The sequence below is a fragment of the Hippocampus guttulatus genome, chromosome 4 (genome assembly GCF_054856545.1).
Source record: "Hippocampus guttulatus isolate MCC_2025c chromosome 4, RoL_Hgut_1.0, whole genome shotgun sequence".
Taxonomy (NCBI): Eukaryota; Metazoa; Chordata; class Actinopteri; order Syngnathiformes; family Syngnathidae; genus Hippocampus; species Hippocampus guttulatus.
This window is the reverse complement of record NC_141264.1, coordinates 6,448,608-6,473,798: the sequence shown is the minus strand read 5'-3', so window position 1 is coordinate 6,473,798 and position 25,191 is coordinate 6,448,608. Positions and strand designations below refer to the sequence as shown.

The following is a 25,191-nucleotide window of genomic DNA, read 5'->3' as shown; positions in this document are numbered from 1 at the left end:
GTTTGCAAACTGGAACGGCTCAATGGACATTAATTTGATAAAGGCGTAAACTGAGTGACGATCTTGATTACGGGACGAATTAAGCTCGTAAGTCAAAGCAGCACAGCAGTGACTTTCAGGCCATATTGAAGGAAGACTTACGCTCCTCGTCACAAGGGGTCGCTGTGTCTCAGCAGCTTAGCCGGTGATCGTGTTCCTCGTCGTCACCGCCGCAGCCAGCGCTTTCACTTCCGGGGGTCCCTCGCGTCTCTTCACTCCCAATCCGTTCCCCTTTCCTGTGCTGTCGACCGGGGAGGACTGTGGCCGCAGAAGACACCCACGGTCCCTCGGCCGCCGTCTCGTCCTGGGGGACTCTCGAGGCGCCCATTCCCCGCGCAGCCGGTCGCTGATGACGCGGGATCCGCTGCAGGTGGTGCACGGCGGCGAGTGCTCCTCGTCTGCGCGACGTCTCCGGGCTCAAGTAGCATCCTTCGCTAACGTTAGCTAACAACATCGATCTCCGATCCTCCACCCCCTCTCCCCTGGAGCTCGGGCCAGCCCCACTATACTAACGATCAACATCGCCAATCAACATTTGATTGATTGACAGAGGGGTTACTGCCCTCCATTTAACATAGGAAACGTATCGCTTTTACCCCCCACCCCCAAACGTTTTATATGCAGGGCCCGTGGCTCCAGAGTCGCCCCTCACTTTTAACCAAGCGGTGTTGAAATTCCTGACACCATTCCTCCGTGGCCACTTTTGGAGCCGCTTTCTTTTTCTACCTCATCACCCCGATGCCTCCTCGCCCCTTTCCGGAACCTCAACTCCCTCTCTCAGCCCCATCGGGACCGTTACTGCTTCTGACAATCCGGTGAAGCAGAGCTTCACGACAAGCCACGGGCATTTGAGCTCCTCTCCACCCGCTCCAACTTCAACTTCACTTGGTGCAGAAGGAGGCTAGCTGGCCTGTTCATTCACCTGGCACCCACACAAGAACGTCCACTCTCTTCTTGGTCTACAACCGGAACCCACTCTAGATTCTTCGTGACCCATCTCCCGTCCCGTGACAGCCCCGCAGCTTCCGAGCCACGGGTCTCGCCATGCCGGGTCCGGTGGCCGGTAGCAAGTCCCGTGTGTACGTCGATGTCAACACATTGAAGAGCCGGGATTACTGGGACTACGAAGCCCACGTACCGAACTGGAAGTGAGGACATTTCTTCTTACTGTGGTTGGCTTTAATACCATGCGTGCGATGCCTGAACACTGCACATGATGGTTGCTTGTTAGGGAAGGTGTCGGTGAGTGTCTATTTTTACACTCCTCGCTGCGAGGGTGCGATGACACCAAGCTAGTACAGTCTCTCAGCATCCTCCTTGCTGCTTTGCCAGATTTATGCTTTGAAACCGGTCAGTACATTTTTCAAAATCACTCTCGAGCAGCACAGCGCTGGATTCGATTCTCTGCTCTGGCCTTCAGTTAAATGAGCACGTATACACTCTACAACGTCCATAGATGTGAACAAGAGCATAATGGTTGTTCGTCTGTATGCTATTATTGCTGGTGACAAATCCAGGGTGGGCCCTGGGGTGCATACCCGCATCTTGCCCAAAGTGCAGTTGCCATTTGTACTTCACGTTCAAGTTTTGCAGTGGACAATAATGTAAATGTGGCATTTCTCTGACCAGGTGCCCTGGGGCAAGGCATTATGACCACTGTCTCTAGTTATGCAGTTTGCCAGTTTCTTTCGCTCTGAATCACTCCTTGCATGTGTGCAACACATAGTATGAATTGCAGTGTGAGTTAAATTACCCTCTGAGGCAGGGCAACGATTAAGTAAACTAAAAATTATACATAAAACGTTGTCTTGGATAGGCTTCAGCTCACCTGTGCCCCAAATGACGACAAGCAGTGTTGAAAGAGGATGGATGGACTTTGACTATGGATCTGAAGGTGTTGTTTCGCCTTTCCTTAAATACACACACTGCACAGATTCTTTGTCTGTCCCCATAGCAACCAAGAGGACTACCAGCTGGTACGTAAACTGGGCAGAGGGAAGTATAGTGAAGTGTTCGAGGCCATAAACATCGCCAACAATGAGAAGGTGGTGGTCAAGATTCTCAAGGTGAGCAGGTTAAATCCTAAAGAGAAAATTAAGGACAATGCCCCTGTCCTTAATTTTGAAAATGACGCACATATACAGGTAGATGCTTGGTGAAAAGTAGTGGGACTGTATGTGAATATGTCAATCTGCTTCCTGTGTTTGCATGAAATGCAAACAAATATTCTCTTGTCTAGTGTTAAACTGCATTCTAAGGCTTGTCGTTTTGGAATAATTGTCTCAGAAGGCCAAAGAAAACGCATCACTTGCATGCAAAATTAATCCTTTGTTGCCACTGAATTGTGGTCTGATGAGATTGCATGACATGCAGTTGGAACTCGAAAGATTTGTGTGACAGGGTTTTTTTTGTTTTTTTTTGTTCTTACAAAAATCCGATTTCCAATTTGAATCAATCTTTCATCTTCGCTTATCGAAAAAGCAATCAAAATGGTTCAAAACAAGTTTGGCTTTAATGTTTTCTCTTTTTGGTATTTAGTTCTCCTGATGCCAAATTCGCTTTGAAACAGTTTTGTTTTCCCCCGAGCAATAACTTGCCTAACTTCCACAGAAATAATGACAGCAAGTTTTTGAAATCAATTTTTTTTCTCTACTGCGCAAATATGTCAAATCAATCTTTCATAAATGAATTTTTTAAATGTTCAACAATTTAACATGACAAAATGAGCTGTCAAAGGGCTCAGCTGGTTGAAATATTTGCTGTTGAAGCACAACGCCGCACCTTGTCCACAGCTCTCTCTGCTGCGCTTTTGTCATCTCGAGTTGTGCAAGCATCCTCTGCAAAATAATTACGCCTTGTAAAAACATACCTGTAACTTGGGCTGTTATGGATTCTGCCGCCTTCCACCCGTCTCCTTGTCATATGGACCACAAGACAAAGACTCCGCTCATGCTGTTGCTTTTTTATTTATTTATTTATTGTTAAACTAGTTGCTCGAGGGGTTGAAAAAGGCACTAAAAGTAGTGACAAATTGGCTCATGTGGCAACATTTACGACCTTTTTTTTTTAAACTAGCTAAGCTCACCCATGTTTAGGGTCAGCAAAATGCACATCAGCGGGGATGTTTGGAAGACAGCAAAAATAAGATAAACCAGTATACACTGTATACAGATATATAAACTGCATTGTTGCTGCAAGAGATGTCTCAGTGACTGACAGTATGATGCTGAAGCATGCAGACCAGAGGCAGACGAGCTGAATCAGCAGCTTCGGCATCCGGAGTCAAAAGTGACGTGGGAGAACTTTGTGATGTGATAACCCCCATCTCATGTCACATCTCAGCCAGTTAAGAAAAAGAAGATCAAGCGTGAGATCAAGATCCTGGAGAACCTGAGAGGTGGGACCAACATCATCCGTCTGGTGGACACAGTCAAAGACCCCGTGGTAAATATATATTTTACGGACCATTAGGTGTACCGTATTCTTAGGCGTAATATGAATGCATGGCTCCATTTCAGAAAAAGAAAATCATACATAGAATGCACCGGGTTAAAAGGCGGACAGTACTGTTTTTGTGAAGCCTTGTACAGTATGCAAAATAGTTTATTCTAGTCAATGCACTCACCATTATACAATCTTTTTAGCTGAGTCCCAGCAGCTATTGGAAGCTGGCTACGTCCTTTTACTTGGCACCAGTTCAGTCCTACAAGAACCGCTATCGATATTTGAGAAAAATTAAAGGATTATAAGTGCGGCTTATGGTCTGAAAAACACAGCACATCGGATGTAATGATATCCAGAGTGTAAATATTGTGTAGATAATGATTTTGACACATTAGGGGTTTTTTTTGTTATTTTCATTTTTAGATATTTATATGCCCCTCCGTGAGCCGTCACCGTACCGTGGTGGAGGGGTTTGTGTGTCCCAATGATCCGAGGAGCTAAGTTGTCTGGGGCTTTATGCCCCTGGCAGGGTCACCCATGGCAAACAGGTCCTAGGTGAGGGACCAGACAAAGCACGGCTCACAAGCCCCTTATGAGCAATAAAATCAATGGCACTCAGTTTCCCTTGCCCGGACGCGGGTCACCGGGGCCCCCCTCTGGAGCCAGGCCTGGAGGTGGGGCTCGTTGGCGAGCGCCTGGTGGCCGGGCCTACACCCATGGGGCCCGGCCGGGCTCAGCCCGAAGAAGCAACGTGGGTCCCCCTTCTCATGGTCTCACCACCCATGGGAGGGGCCAAAGGGGTCGGGTGCAATGTGAGCTGGGCGGCAGCCAAAGGCGGGTACCCTGGCGGTCCGATCCTCGGCTGCAGAAACGAGCTCTTGGGACATGGAATGTCACCTCTCTGGCACGGAAGGAGCCCGAGCTGGTGTGTGAGGCAGAGAAGTTCCGACTGGATATAAGATAAGATATCCTTTATTTGTCCCGCAATGGGGAAATTTACAGTCAGAGTTCAGAAAGGAAAACACTGGGTAGGGAGAGGGAAAAAAACACGCTCGAACTATCCTCTTCTGAGGATAATTTAAGTCCAGGATAAAAAAAGACCCAAGCACATAAATAAGCATATGACAGTTACAACAAGTCACAAGACATAACATGTAATGAGAGGGCGGATGGATGGGAAGGGGGATGGGAGTGGGGGGGGGGGGGGCGACCGCGACGCAGCTTAACTGACCAGCTGCACCGTCACCAAGCGCTCTGCAGATAATACTACGTCACGGGGGAAAAGAATCGGAGCGATGAAGACGGTGATAATAAGGATGTGTATGCGCGTGTGATTGTCCAGTTGTGTATGTGTATGCGTGTACAGGTAATAGCTGCTTTGTCGAGGTCTGCTCATGAAGACAGTCCCGGCTTATCAGTCCATGGCCGAGAAGGAGGGGGGTGATGGTGGGGGCCCTAGATTCCATGCGTACTCATCCAGGGGAAAGGGCCAGATAGCGTTGTTTGTTTTGGAGGGACGGCCGCCAACAATTTCAGACAGCCTTGAGTCCGTGGCCTGTATCTCTTCACTGGCGCCGATCAGCCAAATCCACAATCTCTTTCCGCGGCGCGGATTCCAACTTCTCCATGTTGTTGTCGATCGTACGAAGTCGCTCCAAAACCGCATCAATATTGCGGTTGAGCTCAGTCACCGCTTGAGTCTGAGTGTTGGACATTCGCACCAAACCATCCAGAATGACCGGCAGCTTCTTCACTTCCAATAAAGCCGCTCCCGTCGGTTGAATTTTGCGATAGAACAGAAAGCTGCCAACACCAAACAGCAGCATACCTGTTATCAAAAGGCCGATAATGTAGATGTCTTCCACATCCTCAACGGACAGTATTGACAGGAACACCATTCTCCACTTTCTCCATGGATCAAGGGCGTATCCGGCAGCAATGTCCCTGGGGGGCAAGCAGGCTCCCCACTGCCTGCTCTTTTCGTCGAAAAATATTTTGTCGATTGCATCGAGAGACCAGCCAACCTATTCCATGGTTAGTTCTTCGGATGAAAATACGGTAGGAGGCTAGGAGAAAAGTTAGACAAAGACAGCACAAAGACTAAGTGGCGAGCAAGGAGCGGGTGGGGGTGAGGGCAGGAGCTGAGCAAAAAGCGTCCGCCTTCGTCGAGAGCCAAGCAGGAAAAAGTAGTCAGACTTGCCTCCACACACAGCCTGGATTCTGGTCCAGTTCTCTCGAGAGGGGTTGGACTCTCTTCCACTCTGGAGTTGCTCACGGTGAGAGGCGCAGAGCAGGTGTGGGCATACTCATTGCCCCCCGGCTCAGTGCCTGTACATTGGGGTTCACACCGGTAGACGAGAGGGTTGCCTCCCTCCGCCTTCGGGTGGGGGGACGGGTCCTGACAGTTGTTTGTGCATATGCACCAAACAGCAGCTCAGCATACCCACCCTTTTTGGACTCCTTGGAGGGTGTGCTGGAGAGTACTCCTGCTGGGGACTCCCTTGTTCTGCTGGGGGACTTCAATGCTCACGTGGGCAATGACAGTGAGACCTGGAAGGGCGTGATTGGGAGGAACGGCCCCCCCGATCAGAATTCGAGTGGTGTTTTGTTATTGGACTTCTGTGCTCGTCACGGATTGTCCATAACGAACACCTTGTTCAAACATAAGGATGTCCATATGTGCACTTGGCACCAGGACACCCTAGGCCGCAGTTCGATGATCGACTGTGGTTGTATCATCAGATTTGCGGCCGCATGTTTTGGACACTCGGGTGAAGAGAGGGGTGGAGCTGTCAACTGATCACCACCTGGTGGTGAGTAGGCTCCGATGGTGGGGGAAAATGCCGGTCCGTCCTGGCAGACCCAAACATATTGTGAGGGTTTGTTGGGAGCGTCTGGCGGAATCCCCTGTCAGAAGGAGTTTCAACTCCCACCTCCGACAGAGCTTTTCCCATGTTCCGGGGGAGGCGGGGAACATTGAGTCAGAGTGGACCATGTTCCGTGCCTCTATTGTTGAAGCGGCCAATCTGAGTTGTGGCCGTAAAGTGGTTGGTGCCTGTCGTGGCGGCAACCCCCGTACTTGCTGGTGGACACCAGCAGTAAGGGATGCCATCAAGCTGAAGAAGGAATCCTATCGAGCCTTTATGGCCTGTGGGACCCCAGAGGCAGCTGACGGGTATCGACTGGCCAAGAGGAACGCAGCTTTGGTGGTCGCCGAGGCAAAAACCAGATCGTGGGAAGAGTTCGGTGAGGCCATGGAAGCCGACTTCCGGACGGCTTCGAGGAAATTCTGGTCCACCATCTGACATCTCAGGAGGGGGAAGCAGTGCACCACTAACACTGTGTACAGTGGGGATGGGGCGCTGCTGACTTCGACTCGGGACGTTGTGAACCGGTGGGCAGAGTACTTCGAAGACCTCCTCAACTCCACCAACACGCCTTCCTTGGAGGAAGCAGAGTCTGAGGACTTTGAGGTGGGCTCTCTGTGGTTGAAGTCACCGATGTGGTTAAAAAGCTCCTCAGTGGCAAGGCCTCAGGGGTGGATGAGATCCGCCTGGAGTTCCTCAAGGCTCTGGATGTTGTGGGGCTGTCCTAGTTGACACGCCTCTGGTTGACACGCCTCTGCAACATCGCGTGGTCAACGGGGAGAGTGCCTCTGGATTGCTGGGTGGTAGTCCCTCTTTTTAAAAGTGTGTTCCAACTACAGAGGGATCACACTCCTCAGCCTCCCTGGTAAGGTCTATTCAGGGGTGCTGGAGAGGAGGGTCCGTCAGGAAGTCGAGCCTCAGATTGAGGAGGAGCAGTGTGGTTTTCGTCCCGGCCGTGGAACAGTGGACCAGCTCTACACCCTGAGCAGGGTCCTCGAGGGTATGTGGGAATTTGCCCAACCAGTCTACATGTGTTTTGTGGACTTGGAGAAGGCGTTTGGCCGTGTTCCTCGGGGAGTTCTGTGGGGGGTGCTTCGTGGGTATGGGGTACCGAACCCCCTGATACGGGCTGTTCGGTCACTATACCGCCGATGTCAGAGTTTGGTTCGCATTGCCGGCAGTAAGTCGGAATCGTTTCCAGTGAGGGTAGGACTCCGCCAAGGCTGCCCTTTGTCGCCGGTTTTGTTCATAACCTTTATGGACAGAATTTCTAGGCGCAGCCAAAGCGTTGAGGGGGTCCGTTTTAGTGGCCTCAGTATTGCATCTCTGCTTTTTGCAGATGATGTGGTACTGTTGGCTCCTTCAAGCAGGGCTCTCCAACTCTCACTGGAGCGTTTCGCAGCCGAGTGTGAAGCGGTTGGGATGAAAGTCAGCCCCTCCAAATCTGAAACCATGGTCCTCAGTCGAAAAAGAGTGGAGTGCCCCCTCCGGGTCGGGGAGGAGATTTTGCCCCAAGTGGAGGAGTTTAAGTATCTTGCGGTCTTGTTCACGAGTGAGGACAGGAGGGAGCGAGAGATCGACAGGCGGATCGGTGCAGCGTCTGCTGTGATGCGGACGTTGTATCGGTCTGTCGTGGTAAAGAAGGAGCTGAGCCAAAGGGCGAAGCTCTCAATTTACCGGTCAATCTATGTTCCAACCCTCATCTACGGTCACGAGCTATGGGTCGTGACCGAAAGAACGTGATCCCGGATACAAGCGGCCGAAATGAGTTTTCTCCGCAGGGTGTCCGGGCTCTCCCTTAGAGATAAGGTGAGAAGCTCGGTCATCCAGGAGAGGCTCAGAGTCGAGCCGCTTCTCCTCCACATCGAGAGGAGCCAGATGAGGTGGCTTGGGCATCTGATTCGGATACCTCCTGAACGCCTCCCTGGTGAGGTGTTCCGGGCATGTCCCACCGGGAGGAGACCCCGAGGAAGACCCAGGACACGCTGGAGAGACTATGTCACCCAGTTGGCCTGGGAACGCCTCGGGATCCCCCGGGGAGAGCTGGAAGAAGTAGCTAGGGAGAGGGAAGTCAGGGCTTCCCTGCTAAAGCTGTTGCCCCCGCGACCCGGCCCCGGATAAGCGGTAGAACAGTCTTCCTCAACTGGCAGACCGCGATCCACGACCGGACCGCCGACCTCCTCTGTCCGGACCTCCTCTGTCCGGACCCTCAGCAAATTGTATAAAATAATAAATTATAAAGTGATTTTTACGTTATACATTTTAGATTTTTGGACTATAATCTGCGCATTACCGTGATCGCTTGTTAAAATTATCCGTTGTATTCTTTGCGTGCACTAACAGATGTATTGCAGAGGACCGCAGCAGCGCGACTGTGTGTGTATAATGTTTGACTAACTGGAGACACTGGCTGAGCAGGGCATGTCGGCAATAATGATGCGCTGATTGGCTCCTCTGAACTTAAGGTGTGCCCATACGTGAGCGTCAGCATATACGATGCGCTGATTGGCTCCTACGAACTTAAGGTGTGTCCATACATAAGCGTCAGCACGCGTCTATCCCAATACACACGCATTCAAAATGGATGATTGTGTCAGGAAACAGACGCATGCGCGACGCCACAGTGTGTTCACAGCTTCAGCCCAGGAGAGCCGCACACAGACAATTAGACAAGACGAATCGCGGGAGGTTTCGATTGTGTGCAGTTTTGCTCCCGTCTACCCGGGGATCTTTGCAGCTGTTTAACAGCAGAACACCGCAAGATGGTCAATGAACATCACAATGGCATCCTCAAATAATATTTGCATGCCTCAGACATTGCATTCACCTTTAGTGGAAGAACAGCACTGCACATTCCTGTGCTCCCTTGTGTCAGTATTTAAAATGGTTCTGAACTCCTCTTCTGATATATTTTTCAGTGATTTCAGAGGGGATGTGAAAAGGGGAATTGTACAAATGAAAAGGATATTTTTGTTTTCATGTTTATTATTTATTTTGGTAAAATTAGTGTTTTGTTTTTGTTAAATTAAGGGAAAAAAGACAACTACTGTTGAACAAAGTTAAAGTAAAAATGTCTTATTTCCCAAAAGGCCTATTTCTATTATTAAGCAGGCACAACTTAACAAAATAAGAGTTCCTGTGCCTCAACACAATACCTCTCATTATTTGCTGTGTACTGGCAAAGTGAATAATTGTTATTTTCATGCACCCCATTATTGGTTGGTTGTGAGGAGTGTTGATTTGTATCAGCTTGGCTTGACCATACTAAATGGGCATATAGCCCTGCTCCCCATGACCGCCGTGCATGGGACCGGACCTTGGTCTTATTAAAAAAAAAAAAAGGGGACCTACAGCATTTCTAGTTGAGGACCACTGCGGTAGAAGATGGATGGATGGATGGATGGATATTTATATGGGCTAAATGCCTTTGATGAAACCTTAATGTTTATTTGTGGCCTAATATTGGGCACAACGTTCCACTGTGGCACTTAAATGTCAGTTGGGTGGGTCAGTGTCACTTCTGTGTGACCACAGCCAATATGGGGTAATCAGTCCACAATACAATTTGTTTTGTGTTGGACATGCATGTCGCTGAATTTTGTGAGCAAATGCCTTCAACTCCAAACTGAAACAAATTCAGATCTGTTTGCTCATTTTGACTTGCTAATGTGTTTCACCTCAATGTTGCTGAGAATGGATGATAATGGACACAAACATTGAGAGGTTTCTTTCATTCACCTGTTTTCTTATTACTGTCTGTATGGTAGTTTGGAGTTAAATGAACGGGTTCTGATCTCTGTGTACCACTTCTCATGTCATCACAGTCCAGAACTCCAGCACTCGTCTTTGAATGCATCAATAACACAGACTTCAAGGTAAAAACGATTGTCTGTTCAACCATTGCCCAATGTTGTAACGTTTTCAAATGACACATTTGTTTCTCATCCCGCAGGAGTTGTACCAGAAGTTGACTGACTATGATATCCGTTTTTATATGTATGAACTACTGAAGGTGAGAAACTTTCAATTTTTTTACGAGATTTAGTAGAATCTTTCATTTTATCTTTTCCCCACCAATTTGTTTCTTAATGTTGCACGTTTACACGCACTGGACAGGCCCTGGACTACTGTCACAGCATGGGAATCATGCACCGTGACGTCAAGCCCCACAATGTGATGATCGACCACCAGTTGAGAAAGGTAGGCAGTGTCCTCCGAATGACACACGTGTGCGTGCACGCCTCGATGTTGGGGACCACATTTCAACGATGCTTTGACTGGCCTTGCATCTGTGTTGTCTGTGGTCATCACAAAGCCTGGGACAATTTCCGGCCTTGGCTGGTAAAAGAGCACACTAGCACTCGATTGTAAGCCCTCCCACGGGCTGCTTTTCCCACTCACTTCTAACGGTACAAAAATAGGAGTACTACTCACAGAACCCGTGTAGTCTTCTCGGAACCAATAGAATTTACGATGAAATGTTATGTCATGCCCAAGGTCCATCTATGGGTCTGTACATATTGTACGGGGAGCCTTAACCTGAGTTTGCAGACCTCTGAGCCCTACTTGGTTTATGTTCAAGTAGGATTTCTTGAATGGATTTAGGACCCAAACCATTGAGTAATTTATAGACCAATAGCAGAATTTGAATCCATACAGCAACTGACTGGGAGCCCATTTTAAAGCCTTTAGGACTGGCGTTCTGATCTCTTAGTTCAGAGATCAGAGTTCAGAACCTGAGCTGCAGCAATCTGAATGAGCTGCAGGTGTTTGACGCTCTTTTGAGAGAGCCGAGTCAGAAGACCATGGCAGTAATCAAGTCTACTGGAGATAAAAGCACAAGATAAGCTTCTCCTTGTCTGCTTGGAGCATGCAACCCCTCAATCTGGATATGTTTTTCAGATGGTAAAAGGCTGCCGTAGTGATTGATTTGATATGACTGCTGAAAGTCAGGTCCGAGTTTATCACCACCCCAAAATATGGGATTTCGTCTTTGGTTTGTAAAGACAGTGACTGCAAGTGTTTACTTATGGCAGCCTTCTTTATTGCCAAAAACACTTACCTCAGCTTTGTTTTGGTTAAGATGTAAGATGTATGTAGCCACAGCTGCCCTGGGGCAGGTTCACGGAAGCGTGGCTGCCAGTGTGCGCTTATAGCCCCTCTGACCACCACCAAACATTCACACCCAGCCGTACACCAATGTGAGTGGAAGTGGAAGCAGGGTGGGTGAAATGTCTTGGGCAAAGACACAACGACACATTACTTAGACAGAGTGGGATTCAAACAGCGGACCCTCCGGTTACTGGACGACATGCTCTAACCTCTGATCCACAACCTCCACTTTGGGTGAGGTGGGGTGCACTCTGAGCTGGCCGCCAGTCAAATGAGACATTACTTTTTACATATCAAGGGGATGCCATCTTCACAGTCTTTTATGTGCCCTCATTTTGTTGCAGTTTTGGTCACAGTCCTCATCAGTTTTGACTCACTTTCGAGAATATTCTCTCTCTTGGTGGGGATGTGAGTTCCTCTAATGCAGTATGTGTGAATAGTGTGGGAGGGCAAGCCTGAAAATAACAGCAGATGTAATTTCAGTTCCACCACTCTGTTAGTGACGACTATTACACAGTTCACCTGCTGTTAAGTGCACGGTGGAATTTTTCACACTAAAGGAGATCTGACAAAGTAGCTGACAGAGCTATCGTAAATCAAGTCAAGGCTCAAGTGATTTCTGAGAAGAATTGGACAAATTTAAAACTACTCCCAAACGCCCCCCCCCCCTCACTGTGTCATGAGGTATTCACAGGGGTATTTATTTAATATGTCACACAATTACTGTATGTTGTAACTGGTGCCTTATATGAAATTCCTGCTGTTGTCTTCATTATGTACAGTACAGCAAGGTTGTTATTAATACATTGAACCTGTTTATCATTTCTCGAAATGAGTGTTTAAAAAGCATTTAAATGGTTTAGTCGCAGTCCTTAATGTTCATCATGGAGCATGAATAACCCAATGATACACTTTGCAACGTGTCCAGCAGGGGGCAACAAACTGCCGATTTATGGCCAAAACTTCATAGAAGCAACACAATTGATCAAATCCAAATAAATGAAGGACTTCCCTCTCATGGGGCCAGTTTACATTCCTAGTATACCTGAATATACGACTAAGTATATCAAAGTAAACTGACACTGTAGAATGTACTTTCCATATTTTTCAGTTCTCTTGAAATGCATGATTTTAACCAATGGTCTGTTTCCATAGCTACGCCTTATAGACTGGGGGTTGGCAGAGTTCTACCACCCTTCCCAGGAGTACAATGTCAGAGTGGCGTCGCGATACTTCAAAGGCCCCGAGCTCCTGGTGGATTACCAGGTAAGGCACGCGTCACACTTCATGTCCAACCAGTGACATCCTTTGAGATGTTTTCACATGATAAAGTGGGGGGAATAACTATTTGATCCCCTGATGAGTTTCTAACTTTGCTCATTTACACCCCCTCCCTCCAAAAAAAATTATTTAATAATTTTCTTATTTAATCCTTTTTTAACATGCAGTAATAGTGTCGTGTAGCATATACCGTAATAAGTTCATTTATAATAGTAGCGGTGCTGTTCGGTGTCTTTCAGATGTATGATTACAGCCTAGACATGTGGAGCTTGGGCTGCATGCTTGCCAGTATGATCTTCCAGAAGGAGCCCTTCTTCCACGGGCAGGACAACTACGACCAGGTTGCTCTCTCACCATGGAATTTCAGACATTGATGTGACAATTACTTCCTCCATTTAGAACACTGTTCTGTTTTGCAGCTGGTGCGAATCGCCAAGGTTCTGGGGACAGACGAGCTGTTTGGCTACCTACGTAAATACCACATCGAACTGGATCCACGTTTCAAAGATCTGCTTGGACAGTAAGACGATCAGTTCTCGCTCGAGTTGGTTTGAGGTTAATTATGTCGTGGACAGGAACATTCTTAGCGTAAGCAGTTCAACACCCTTAAAACAGTGTTGCATTTTCCAGTCAACCTTATGTATTCATGAAATGAGAAGAAAAACTGTAATTATCCACTTGTGGTTGACCAAAAATGCTGTCTGCTTTTGTGTGCCATCATCATTTTATCGCCTGCACTTGAGCATGCAGTTGTCTATGAACCTGAAAAAAAATACACTGAGGCATGTAAGATGTGTCGATGCAAAATAATTAAGATGTATATTGTATTTCACCTAGTTAATGTGAGTTTTGCTTCTGAAATTCGGCGCACAGTCTGCACAATAGAGCTAAGATGAATCGACATGTTTACATAGACATACATAGGTAGGCCCGAAGTTATGATCCGTCACTATTCCCATCATATTGGACATGGCATATCTGTTAACTAATGCAAGTAAAGACTTCATTAAGTGACAACCCACAAATTTATTTGGTGCGACTTTCAGCGTGTCCCATCAGGGCTCGCTGCAGCATGGATATAAAATCTACACACCGCTGTTCAAGTGCTCGGTTTATGTGATAAAAAAATATACTGTATGTACTAATAATCATAATAATAATTTCAAAACTTTTTTCTTGATTCTCCACTATTCATGTGGCTTCACCTCTCAAAAAGGTGATGAGAGTGCAAAGCCAACTAAAACGTCTGTACTTTATCTGGGGTTCATCAGAGGCCCTTTTTTGGTGGCCGGTGTGTGCTGATTCCGATTTAAGATGTTTAAATTTGACTGGTTAATTCTAAATGTGATAACATCCCCCGTGATAAAGAGGTGCACGCATTTGTGGAACTAGATTTTTCTCATTTATTTTTACCTCCTAAAGAGATTTTCAGTTGTAGATCTTAATGGATACACCAGGAGTTGGCAACCCAAAATGTTGAAAGAGCTATATTGAACCAAAAATAAACAAAACTAAAAACAAATATGTCTGGAGCAGCAAAAAATTAAAAGCCTTACAGAAGCCTTACAATGAAGGCAACACCTGCTGTATGAATCTATACTAGTTCTATTAGCCTACTATCAAAACGACTAAGTTAGTTACAAATCCACAATGAGCCTTCATAATTAAATGTTTTTTTTCCCTGCAGTGCATCTTGTAGAGCCCAACGTTTTTTGACCGAAGATCTACTTTTCAATCAACCAACGTCCTGCGATCGACCCGTTACCGCACACGCGTGTATACGCACGCACTTACACATGCATGCCATAATGAGCAACAGCCAGAACGGCCCCTAAGATGAACGAGCCATAGCACGCACTTTTGCAGCGTGTTAACTATCGTAGCTCACATGTACCATTTAAAAATGTTTCTCTCGGACTTCCAAATTCCTTCGGTCAATTCTACATGAAATACGTTTTTTTTTTTTTTTTTTACAACAGTGCCTGGCATCCCGTCCTGCTATTCGAAACGTGTGTCGCAGGCTATGACGCAAATCCTCATTGACATAAATGTTGAAATTTAATATTTATTCTACACATTTTTACAGCATTGGAAAACTTTTGTGTCATGTTTGTCCTCCAACAAAAACAATATTAAAACAAAAAAAATATTTCCCTCCCGCATCTTTTTCCATTTTCAAACCTTTTTGAAACAGCTCCAGGGAGCCACTAGGGCGGCGCACTGGAGCCGCGGGTTGCCGACCCCCGGGATACACTGACGGAAAAGGCTGTGAAATGATTTGTTTTGGTATCAGTATCACAAAAACCTGGCATTTGAACAGGAGTGTGTGTGTGGACTTTAATTAAAATCACCATCTTCAAATGTAGACATAAATAAAGTAAAAGAATGGTGATTTAAAAAAATAAATATTCATTTTTTTATTTTCCAGATCAGGAGACCACTCTCATGATTGCATAGCTAATGTATGTGAATAGCTAATTGTTTCAGAGCATCTATGTATAAATTGGTATCAAATCAGATGGGTACGAGGTAGTTTTATGAATGTTGTGCCGCGAGTACGATAATGACAATGCGCCGCTAATTCTTTTCTTACTGCGTGTGTGATCTCAGACAGAGCAAGAAGCGCTGGGAGCAGTTTGTGCAGACGGAAAACCAGCACCTAGTGAGTCCCGAGGCGTTGGACCTCCTGGACAAGCTGCTTCGCTACGACCACCAACAGAGACTGACAGCCACAGAGGCCATGGAGCATCCCTACTTCTGTTTGTAACACACACACTCTGGCATCGATTTGATTAGACTAGAGTGTGGATTTTGGAGCCGTGGCCTGCACTGACACCGGGAAGTGCCCCTGAATTATTATTATTATTTTTTGTTAGCTTGTGCTGCTTTATTATTATTCAATAATTTGTATGTGTGGAGCTTCAGGATGCATTAACACTAACCGCTGTACTTTACAACAGACCCCGTCGTAAAGGAGGAGTCTCTGTCAAACTCTGACAACATGGTTTCCAGTGGCAACACCACAACGCGATGAAACACAGGTATGTATCCAATATAGAATAAAAATCTGGGAAGGGGCCATTAGAAACCTCTTGGAAATGGATGGGAATCATTTGGTGACACAATATTACATTATGGGCTGTCAGATCAATAGTAAGAAGAGCAAATGGCCAAATGCCATTCCTTTCACAGAAAGCTTTCCGTGCATTCTATACTTAAAAAATATATATATATAATAGGAGGTCCCGTCGCGATAAAACAGTTGCATTGCAACATCCACACTAATTTCTTCTGTGAGCAACACTATTTACAGGAGATCCCTGGTAGGGATGGCAATTGATAGAAATGTAGCAATTCCGATTCCATTATTGACACTGCTAATTGATCCAATTCCTTACCGATTCTCACTGGGTGAGGGAATTAAATAATACAAATGATATGACCTTATTGATGTCAATGTCATTAGGGGTGTTCACACGGCACACATTTGCATCGGTGCTGCACCGATGTATTTTGTTGCAATATATCTTACACCGGTGTAAATTTTGTGGAGCGTTCACATGTATAAAAGCTGCTTACTAAAGAGAAACGTGTTAGCCCCGGTGCAGCCCCACTTTCGTTCACACGGCAGTTTCTGCGGCTGTGCAATACGTAATAATACGGAAGCAAAACATGAGCATGCGTAAAGTGTACTTCCTTTTCCCCGCCTTGTTTGTGACATACCGATAAACCATGGTTTATACTTCTCCAGACAAATCAACACTGTGGTCTAACACCGTAAAAGGATGAGAGAGAGAAAGGAAAGAAGTGCAAAATACCCAGGATGCAAATTATACAATACCCGTATGTAATCAACTCTTCTCACTCGTAGCGAGTCTACCACTGTAGCGTTCACACGTCCCATTTTATATAGTGGTTCTGCCCCGCAAACTAGCATTTACTCCGGAGTAAATTTTTAAACCACCTCCTGAGCAGGGTTAAATTTGCTCTGGTTTAAGCTGTTTTCAGGGGCTACACCGATGTAACTTTGTACGTGTGAACGCTCTACGGGGGGCAGCCACGGTGCTACACCGGAGTAAAAGTTGCCGTGTTAACACCCCTATTGATTGTATCTATCGATATTTGATATGATAATGCAGATGGTGTTTCTGCATAGTGCTGTGCAATATGGACAAATTTCCCGATAACAGTGTGCATCCCGATATACAATGCTTTAAAATAACATGATTGGTTTTCTTTGTAATGTAAAATTAACATTGTATGTTTCAAAAGAATTACATGGATAACAGGTACATAAAAATACAATAAAATGTAAATACACAGTTGAAAACTACCATTAAAAATATCTGGAAGGACAAACCACTTTTCAAGTAATCGACACCGTTGTTGTGTAAAGTGGAACGTGGATTTAAAATGTCCTTATTGGAGGGAGGCGTCATTAGAGCCAATTTTCCATTAAATGTCTTTTTTTTTTCACAGCCTAAAAATGGCCAGTACTGGATAAATATATTGTAAATATGAAAAACAAAAACTTGAAACTGTAAAGTTTTGGTGTTTATCCAAACTTACCCCGCTGGTGCGTTGTGTCGATGGCAGTTATAATGGCCTGCAGCTGTTGCGCTCTAGCCAAGTTGTTAGTGCGCATGTAGAGCTTCTCCCAAGCTTTTTAGTACAACCGTATGCCACGCGCTGTGGCATTCTTGCCATAGAGTCCGAAAATAATGTGAAAATGCTCAAGTCAGGCAAGATTAACGAGTGGCAACGTAAGATGGCCGCTTGTGGCTTCACTTCTCACTTGCATTGCGAGTGAGTGCCATTGTTAGTCCATTCGTATTTAAGTCGGAAAATACGTGGACCAGTCTCTGTTGATTGCACTCCAGTGCCCTTTTCTGATGGGGCGGCCAATTGCAGCCAATTCTGGAATTAGCAGACATAGACAGCTTCTGTACAAAGTTAGTGGACCAGACACAATTTTCTGATCGTTAAATCCGCAGTCATTTGGTTCAGTTGGGTCGGTAAATCAAAGTTCCACTGTGCAATGTAATTAAAAGTATTGTGATGTAAAATGTTTCCAACCATGCTCCTCTCACAGTGCTCCAAATGAGTATTTGCAAGTGTAGAAGTAGCTGCGGCTTCATTAACCTTTATTCGTTTTTCATATAATGTTAGTCTCGCATCCGAGGTGAAGGGCTACAGTCAATCTTGTCACACAAATGCAAAAGGGTCCATGGAGCCTCTGCAAACAATTAAAATCATTAATCAATTGTTCTCTAATTGTGTTCCCCTTCTTTCCTTCCCTCATGTGTTTTCTTCCCTCTCTCTGTGCAGAAAGTAAAAAGAAGGATGTTTGTTACCTCAACTTTGTCCGCGGTTGTGACAGTAACTTTGACAAGTGTACAGTGACAATGGATCAAAGTAACTCTGACCTGTTACACACTCACAGACATGCACACATACACATGCAAGCAGGTATACATACACCCTCCTCCTCTGTATCAGTCTGTGATTGGCCTGTTCTGGTGTCCTGTCCAGCAGCCTGACCAATGAGCTTGAAGCTGCTCACTCCCTGACCCCTCCCACGTCAGTCTCATGTACAAGGAAAAACTACTTTTAAAGACTGATTTCCTCGCCATGCCTCCATCCTTCCTTTATATCGTCCCGCCTCTTTGTTTGCATCAGCATGGAAGATGGACAGGAGTGTGACCCTGTACAAGCCACCACCACCCCCGCCCCCTGAGATCCGTTCATCCATGCACCCATCTATCTCTCCCCACCCTACTTGCCATCTTTTTCCCTGAAAGACAAATGTCTTAGCACTACTCCAGTTCTGAAAGTGGCATGGTGGACTCTCTCTAGCTAGAATGATAATAATATTAATGAAAAATAAATGATTTTTATTTAGATGAACTTGGCTTGTCAGAGTATTTTTTGTCTATCATGGTCAACTGGTCATGTCTTGAAAATAAAACTAACCGGTATGAAATGAAAAGTAATTGCATGGAAGCTTGGAATGACCCAGACTACAGTAAGTAAAAACTGAAGCGACGTGAATGTAACAAATACCTGCACCTGATGTGTTCTCTTCTCAGGGGTATGTTTACTATGACATAACTGATAATGGGTAATGTGTCATTCTAGTAGGTAATGATGAGGATAAACTGTCAGGTACAGTACACAACAGGGATGGCTAACAAGCGGCCCTCACCCACACTCGGACTGGCCCTCAATTCATCCATCCATCCATCCATTTTCTAATCAGCTTATCCTCACATGGGTTGCGGGGGGGGGGGGGGGGGCGGAGCCTATCCCAGCTGTCTTTGGGCAGCAGGCAGGGGACACCCTGAATTGGTTGCCAGCCAATCGCAGGGCACACATAAACAAGTTTATTCACAATTACTGGTGAATGGTGATGTTACAATTCAAAACTACAGTGGAAATCTACTATTTCGTGGGGGATTGGGACGGTGAAATTTCTTGTATAATTGCTACCTATGAAATGCATTGGACAAAATTACCAAAAAAGCCGATAAACCTCAAATATACATTTTCCACAAAAAAAGTTTGCTCGTCCCAGAACAAAAAACAAACAAACAAGGGGGGTGAAAAATAATTTAATTTGCGGGTACTGAGCTGCAAGCATTAATGGGGCCACTGTTGTCAAAGATATTATTTATTATATTTGGTAAACAGACTGTCATTTTTATAGCACTTTTCTACCTTGTGAGGATTAAGTGGATCAGAAAACAGATGGATGAATATCAAAGAAAGTAGAAAATATGTTGTTCCACTGAACCTTTTTCCAACTACTTCTAAACAATATAAATCAAGGTACCACTGTAAGAGAAATCTAGCTTAATTAAGACATAACTTGTTGAGATTTTTATACATAAACAGGAAAAATGTGAGAGGGACAGGGCAGTTCATTTGTCAATGTTCTTTATTTCATAGGGACTTTTTTTTTTAATTTAACAGAATCAACACTGCATCCAAAGAGTAGCAAATAATTGCCACTTCATGTGTTTATAAATTCACCCCAAAAACAGCAGATTTAAGTTTCAAACATGAGTGCATCTGATCGGAAGACGGTTTGCAGACAAAACAGTCATCACAAATGTGACCACATCACTGACATGCTTGGTACTGTAGGGAAGTTAATTTCAAACTGGCTGTACTTGATCAGTTTGCCATGCCGTCAGTGCATGGATATTTTTTAAAAGTCTTTTTGGGATGAGAGTAAGTAAGACTAAAAAAAGGGTTCTGCAGATAGTAAATGTGGTCATCCAGGGCTAGTGAATCAGCAGGCACGTTTTACATGGCGCTTGTGTCTGATACAGCTTGGGATACATTTCCTCTCTGATTTGGTGCCGCAGGTGACCGGTGTCGGGGCTGCACACGCCTGTTTCCTGTGAAGAAAGAGAAACCGGACACATAGGCTGAGAAATGAGAGAAGCAATTGTGATTGAATACTTGTTGTGGTGATACGGTACTACTGTTCAATTATTTACTGCACACTGCCTTGGAGTAAAAAAAAACCACACACTCAAATACAGTACATGTATACTGAAGTTGTGATCACAGGCCTGAACTAATACAACTGTGCTGTTTATTGCATACAGAGAAAGATCATAATGCATTTCGTCATGTGTGACTTCCACTAAGAATTTATTATAGTTCCAAAATCCGTTTAAGTTCCTTACATAGAAAATTGGTACAGTGTGAACAGAGAGACACAAGCACACAGAAATGACACCTAAAAGAGCAACATTATGAACTGTCTGAGCATATTTTTTTTAAAGCTATTTTGCAATTAGATCATTAGCCCCTCACTATTTCGCGGTTCGTTTATCGTGGCCTCGGTGCATCGTGGATTTTTCCCCCCCCCAAAAAAAAAGCGAAAATGCCGCAAAAGGTCCGCGAGAGTCAGCGAAAGTCAGCAAAACAACACCTAGTCACATAGAGCAACATATACAGTACTACATGTACATGTATGTGTTTACTGTATTTCATTGTTCATACACTAACCTAACCTAACTTATACATGTTTAAATATATTAGCATATAGCATTAAGTTATGTTAACAACTACAAACATGCATGTATACCATAAAATTTGGCCTTGTAAATATTATTTATATTATTTATACTCGGGGCGGCCCGGTAGTCCAGTGGTTAGCACGTCGGCTTCACAGTGCAGAGGTACCGGGTTCAATTCCAGCTCCGGCCTCCCTGTGTGGAGTTTGCATGTTCTCCCCGGGCCTGCGTGGGTTTTCTCCGGGTGCTCCGGTTTCCTCCCACATTCCAAAAACATGCATGGCAGGCTGATTGGACGCTCTAAATTGTCCCTAGGTGTGAGTGTGGGCGTGAATGGTTGTTCGTCTCTGTGTGCCCTGCGATTGGCTGGCAACTGATTCAGGGTGTCCCCGCCTACTGCCCGAAGACGGCTGGGCACCCACCGCGACCCTAGTGAGGATCAAGCGGTTCGGAAAATGGATGGATGGATGGATGGATTATTTATACTCATACACATGTACATATACCTATACGGGTGGGGGGGTTCGCTACTTCACGGATTTTCGTCTATCGTGGGTGGTTTCGGTCCCCATTAACCGCGATAAATGAGGGATTACTGTATACGTGGAACTAAATAGAGGGAATGCTGCAAAAGGAAAATGAACTCTCACACTATGTGCAGTGCTTCATGCCCGCTTACTATGTGTAGGCTTGAGACATGATAATTAAATCCCACAGATTTATATCACTTTTATCACCCTTTGAACTGTTGCCCCATTTGCAAGAAACATATAAGTGGGATGCGCAGCACAATTGACTATGTCTACCACTATCGTTTTACACTTGCTTGAGAGATTGGATGATTGAGGTCTCATTACGAGGACGACAATTATGCCAATTTCCAATTCAGAAATGTATTCCAAAAAATGCTGTGGGATGGGTTTCCATTCCTCACCCGAAATGTCGCAAGTCAGCCAACAGGACCGTTCAGGTTGGTCACTCCAAGTATGGAACCCAAGCACCACTTGGAAAGATAAGTCTTACGGACCCCACATGATCACTAAACAGGGCCCTTTGCTAACCACTAACTCAATCTAAGATTCTGTTTTGTTTCGCAAAAAAATAAAAAGCAGTGTAACTAATTTTGGTGCAGGGCCACCATTCATCCCAGTTCGATTTCAAATTGGCCGAACCAGTATATTCATGGCTTCACAAGCTATTAAAAAAAAGACAATTCCAAATGTTTCTGATTTTTTCCGGGGGTGCAAATAATTACAAGGACATTTGGAAATATTCTGACCATATAAGTGTCCATTTCAACAATGTTGTGAACCAAAGTAGGTGTGTGAAACTTGCAGATCACCATGGATGTACATATTATATGTACCTTTTATCGAACAACTTGTGATTTAAACATAATTATATATTCACATACACTTCCACATCCATCTGGAAATCTTGACAACCTCAACCGACTAACAAACTTAAATGGGAACTTTTCAGAATAAGGGTGTAGTTGTCCCCCTACCTTGTAATGTTACTGTATACATACAACTACATACATGTTCTGGTAGTGCGTGAAAAAAAACAAACAAACAGAAAAGGGTTCCACCAAACAACCGTTTCTGTTGACTGATATTTGGCAATATTCCGTTTCTTAAAATATTTCTATATGAGGTATTCACTTTCAAATGTGGCACAGCATTTTTTATGAAGTAGGTTTACATTTCTCCTGAAGCATCTTTTGGGCTTCACAAACGCATCAATATCGGGTGCCAAATCCTCAGTAACAGCCAATTTCAGAATACTGTATCCTTTAAAATACAGTAAGTGGTCATCAGTGTACTCTCCAGTGGACAAAGTTAGTAGCAACAGTTACTCATTTCTCAAACTTGTCGTGTTCCTAACCTGGCAGCAGCCTCCCTTTTGCTGACCTGTTTCATCAGCTTCAGCATGTGACAGATCTGTCGCAGCGTCATGTTTGGAGTGTGGCGAGGCAGGCGTGGTCGTGGGGCATAGGGAGGACCCCGGTAAGTCAAGAGTGACAAATAGTTGACTGGAGCAGGTCCCTTGCCAAACATTTGCAGAGGCTGGACGCTGCCTTGCGCATAGCAAGACGCACACTGTCAGCACACAAGGAAGAAAGGGCAATAATGTTAAAGGGGCAATTTTTCTCCAGGATTGTAATTATGATCCAACACGATCCAATACATTCATGATCCTGTATCGCATGTGTATTCGATGAAGAAGAATATTAAAGACCACACACACACAAACCTATAAATTACTGCCTGTTATAATTATAAACATTTTGGTTTACTTAAGTTTAAGAACATGTGTTTCATCCCCAAAAATATAAACACAGTGAGGTTATGTTTACCTCGTCTTTTACATAGTTTTATATATTGTTAAGATGCAGTATTTTTTTTAAATCACTGATCATTATCAGTGGTGGGCCATCAGTGGCTAGTAAGGCCTTTTCTCATGGCTTTAACACGATCAGAAACACTGACATACATTTGCAACTTCAATTCTGATCATTTTTTTTCCACATGGAATTGTCTTAATTTATTCCCAAAAGTCTTTTCTCTTCATTTCGTTGGTTTTACTCTAAAATAAAATGCACTACCTTCAGTTGATGTGGATGTTAGGTCTCACTGTCCAATCACATTTCAGACTTCATGTACTGTCATGTCAGTTGAACCTGCCCGGGGCCTTCAGAACCAGTCGTTCTGGCCAAAGTAACTTTGGCTTTTTAGTAAATGGACAGTTTATTTAACCATCAGATTCCAAATTTGCTAGCTGTGCCACAATAATGTCAACATTTTCCATAATCTGGTTGGTTGGTCAGACCAAGCCAAATTTGACGAGCAAAACGAAAAACATATTTGGTGTCAATCCAAAACTGAGAATGAATCTTTTTTTTGTTGTTGGTAATCTCAGTCCCTAATTTTGTGGTAACTGAGTAAAAGCGATCAGTGATATAAAATGTATATCAAATGCACTCATATGTCCCTCCCTTTTGTATGGATAGTGTGAATGGCACTAGACTTAATCATCTGCTTGAACCGAAACCCAAACCTCCGCTCTTTTACAGGACTGACACTTGATCATGTTGCTCACTCACAATTGCTTAAACATTCATCCAGGACAAATACATACACGGCAAAGCGGTGTGAGAAAACGTTCCATGGTACATTTGATTGCAAAACAATTTGTTCTGATTTTAACAAGCACAAAACAGAAGAAAGCATCCCCGCTTACATTTGTTTTGATTTTACCGAGCGCAAAACAGAAAAAAAAGCATCCCTACTAATACTAATCATTGAAGAGTTTTACGTTTGCTGATGAATGCTACACAGTTTATGCACGCATACTTACATGGACGACAGTAGTCATGATGATGAGTTAAGGCTTGATTAAATAAAATTCCCTGATCGGTGTGGGGGGGCTGCCTTCTTATAGATACACACTTGAGCAGGAGATAAGATGGACCAATCACCCTTTGAAACCAAAATCCGCCTCCATACGTCATCACCGCAGTGGCATCACACACGTACGCGCACACACGCGCAGGCACGCGCGCACGCACGCACGCACGCACACAAATACGCGCGCGCTCGCGCGCACGCACACGCACACGCGCACACACAGACACACACGCACACACGTCCACTCTTCGGGTTTCTTCAGGTTACATCCACGAACACGGAATTTGTGATGGAGAGGTCTTTTGTGGTGAGGTGTATTTTTAGAAGCAGTTTTAATTTAAGGAATGAAGGATAGCTGGGAGGGAAGGGGAAGGTGAATGTGCGCAGATGGCAAATGACAGACGGGAAGGCATGTCAGAATGGAGGGAAAGAGGACAGCTGCGATGGACAACACAGAGGATGGCGTTGAGGGAAGTCAGCGTCACTCAGTGCCTGGTGTCATTTCTAAACAAAGTGATGCGTCCGGGCGTTACACATTGTCTGTATCAAAAGATCATTGATCAAACACACTGAGGTGCCTTCTTGGTCACGTCTTTTTTCGTTGGCCAGGCATAACAAACTATTGCATTAACACAAAAAGATAATCATCTTATTCTGAAAGATCAGAAAACCAAATGCGATCATATCCACATTTTGGAATAAATTCCATCCATCTCTATATCATGGGTCTCAAACTCCAGTCCTCGAGGGACACTGTCCTCCATGTTTTAGAATGTTTACCTCCTCCAACACACTTGATTCGAATGATCAGCTCATCAACAAGCTCTTCAAGACAGCAATCCCCTTGGCAACCCGACATCGAGCGGGGACATTTTTGAGACAGTATCTCTATTTTTACTGCCATTTTCACGTGGATGCGGTGTTCTTACATCACTTGATACTCTGCCACAGTAAATTGAACTCTGTGTTGTGATTGTGTTGTCCGGTGAATTGCACTGTTGTTGTTGA

At 44.9% G+C, this 25,191-nt stretch overlaps 2 protein-coding genes across 3 annotated transcripts; one reads left to right on the top strand and one right to left on the bottom strand.

The window, feature by feature from the left end:
* The first annotated feature begins 218 nt into the window (after positions 1-218).
* On the top strand, positions 219-18,650 carry csnk2a2b (casein kinase 2, alpha prime polypeptide b). Of its 2 annotated transcripts, XM_086108708.1 has the most exons (12): positions 221-1,187; positions 1,994-2,105; positions 3,382-3,483; positions 10,175-10,225; positions 10,303-10,362; positions 10,467-10,550; positions 12,618-12,728; positions 12,983-13,084; positions 13,163-13,263; positions 15,354-15,502; positions 15,704-15,784; positions 18,072-18,650. In XM_086108708.1, exons 1-11 carry the CDS (start codon positions 1,084-1,086, stop codon positions 15,775-15,777), a joined length of 1,050 nt encoding a protein of 349 aa, XP_085964834.1. In that variant the 5' UTR covers positions 221-1,083; the 3' UTR covers positions 15,778-15,784; positions 18,072-18,650. The 2 variants fall into 2 exon arrangements, with proteins under 2 accessions (XP_085964835.1, XP_085964834.1); XM_086108709.1 differs by lacking the exons at positions 15,354-15,502; positions 15,704-15,784; positions 18,072-18,650 and adding an exon at positions 14,938-15,334 and having other exon boundaries at positions 219-1,187.
* A 1,012-nt stretch (positions 18,651-19,662) lies between these two features.
* LOC147205768 (uncharacterized) lies at positions 19,663-24,317 on the bottom strand. The gene is made up of 3 exons (XM_086108981.1): positions 24,134-24,317; positions 22,661-22,875; positions 19,663-20,146 (listed from the first exon to the last, which is right to left on the bottom strand). The coding sequence occupies exons 1-3, from the start codon at positions 24,149-24,151 to the stop codon at positions 20,038-20,040; spliced, it is 342 nt and encodes a 113-aa protein (XP_085965107.1). The 5' UTR covers positions 24,152-24,317; the 3' UTR covers positions 19,663-20,037.
* Between the last annotated feature and the right edge of the window lie 874 nt (positions 24,318-25,191).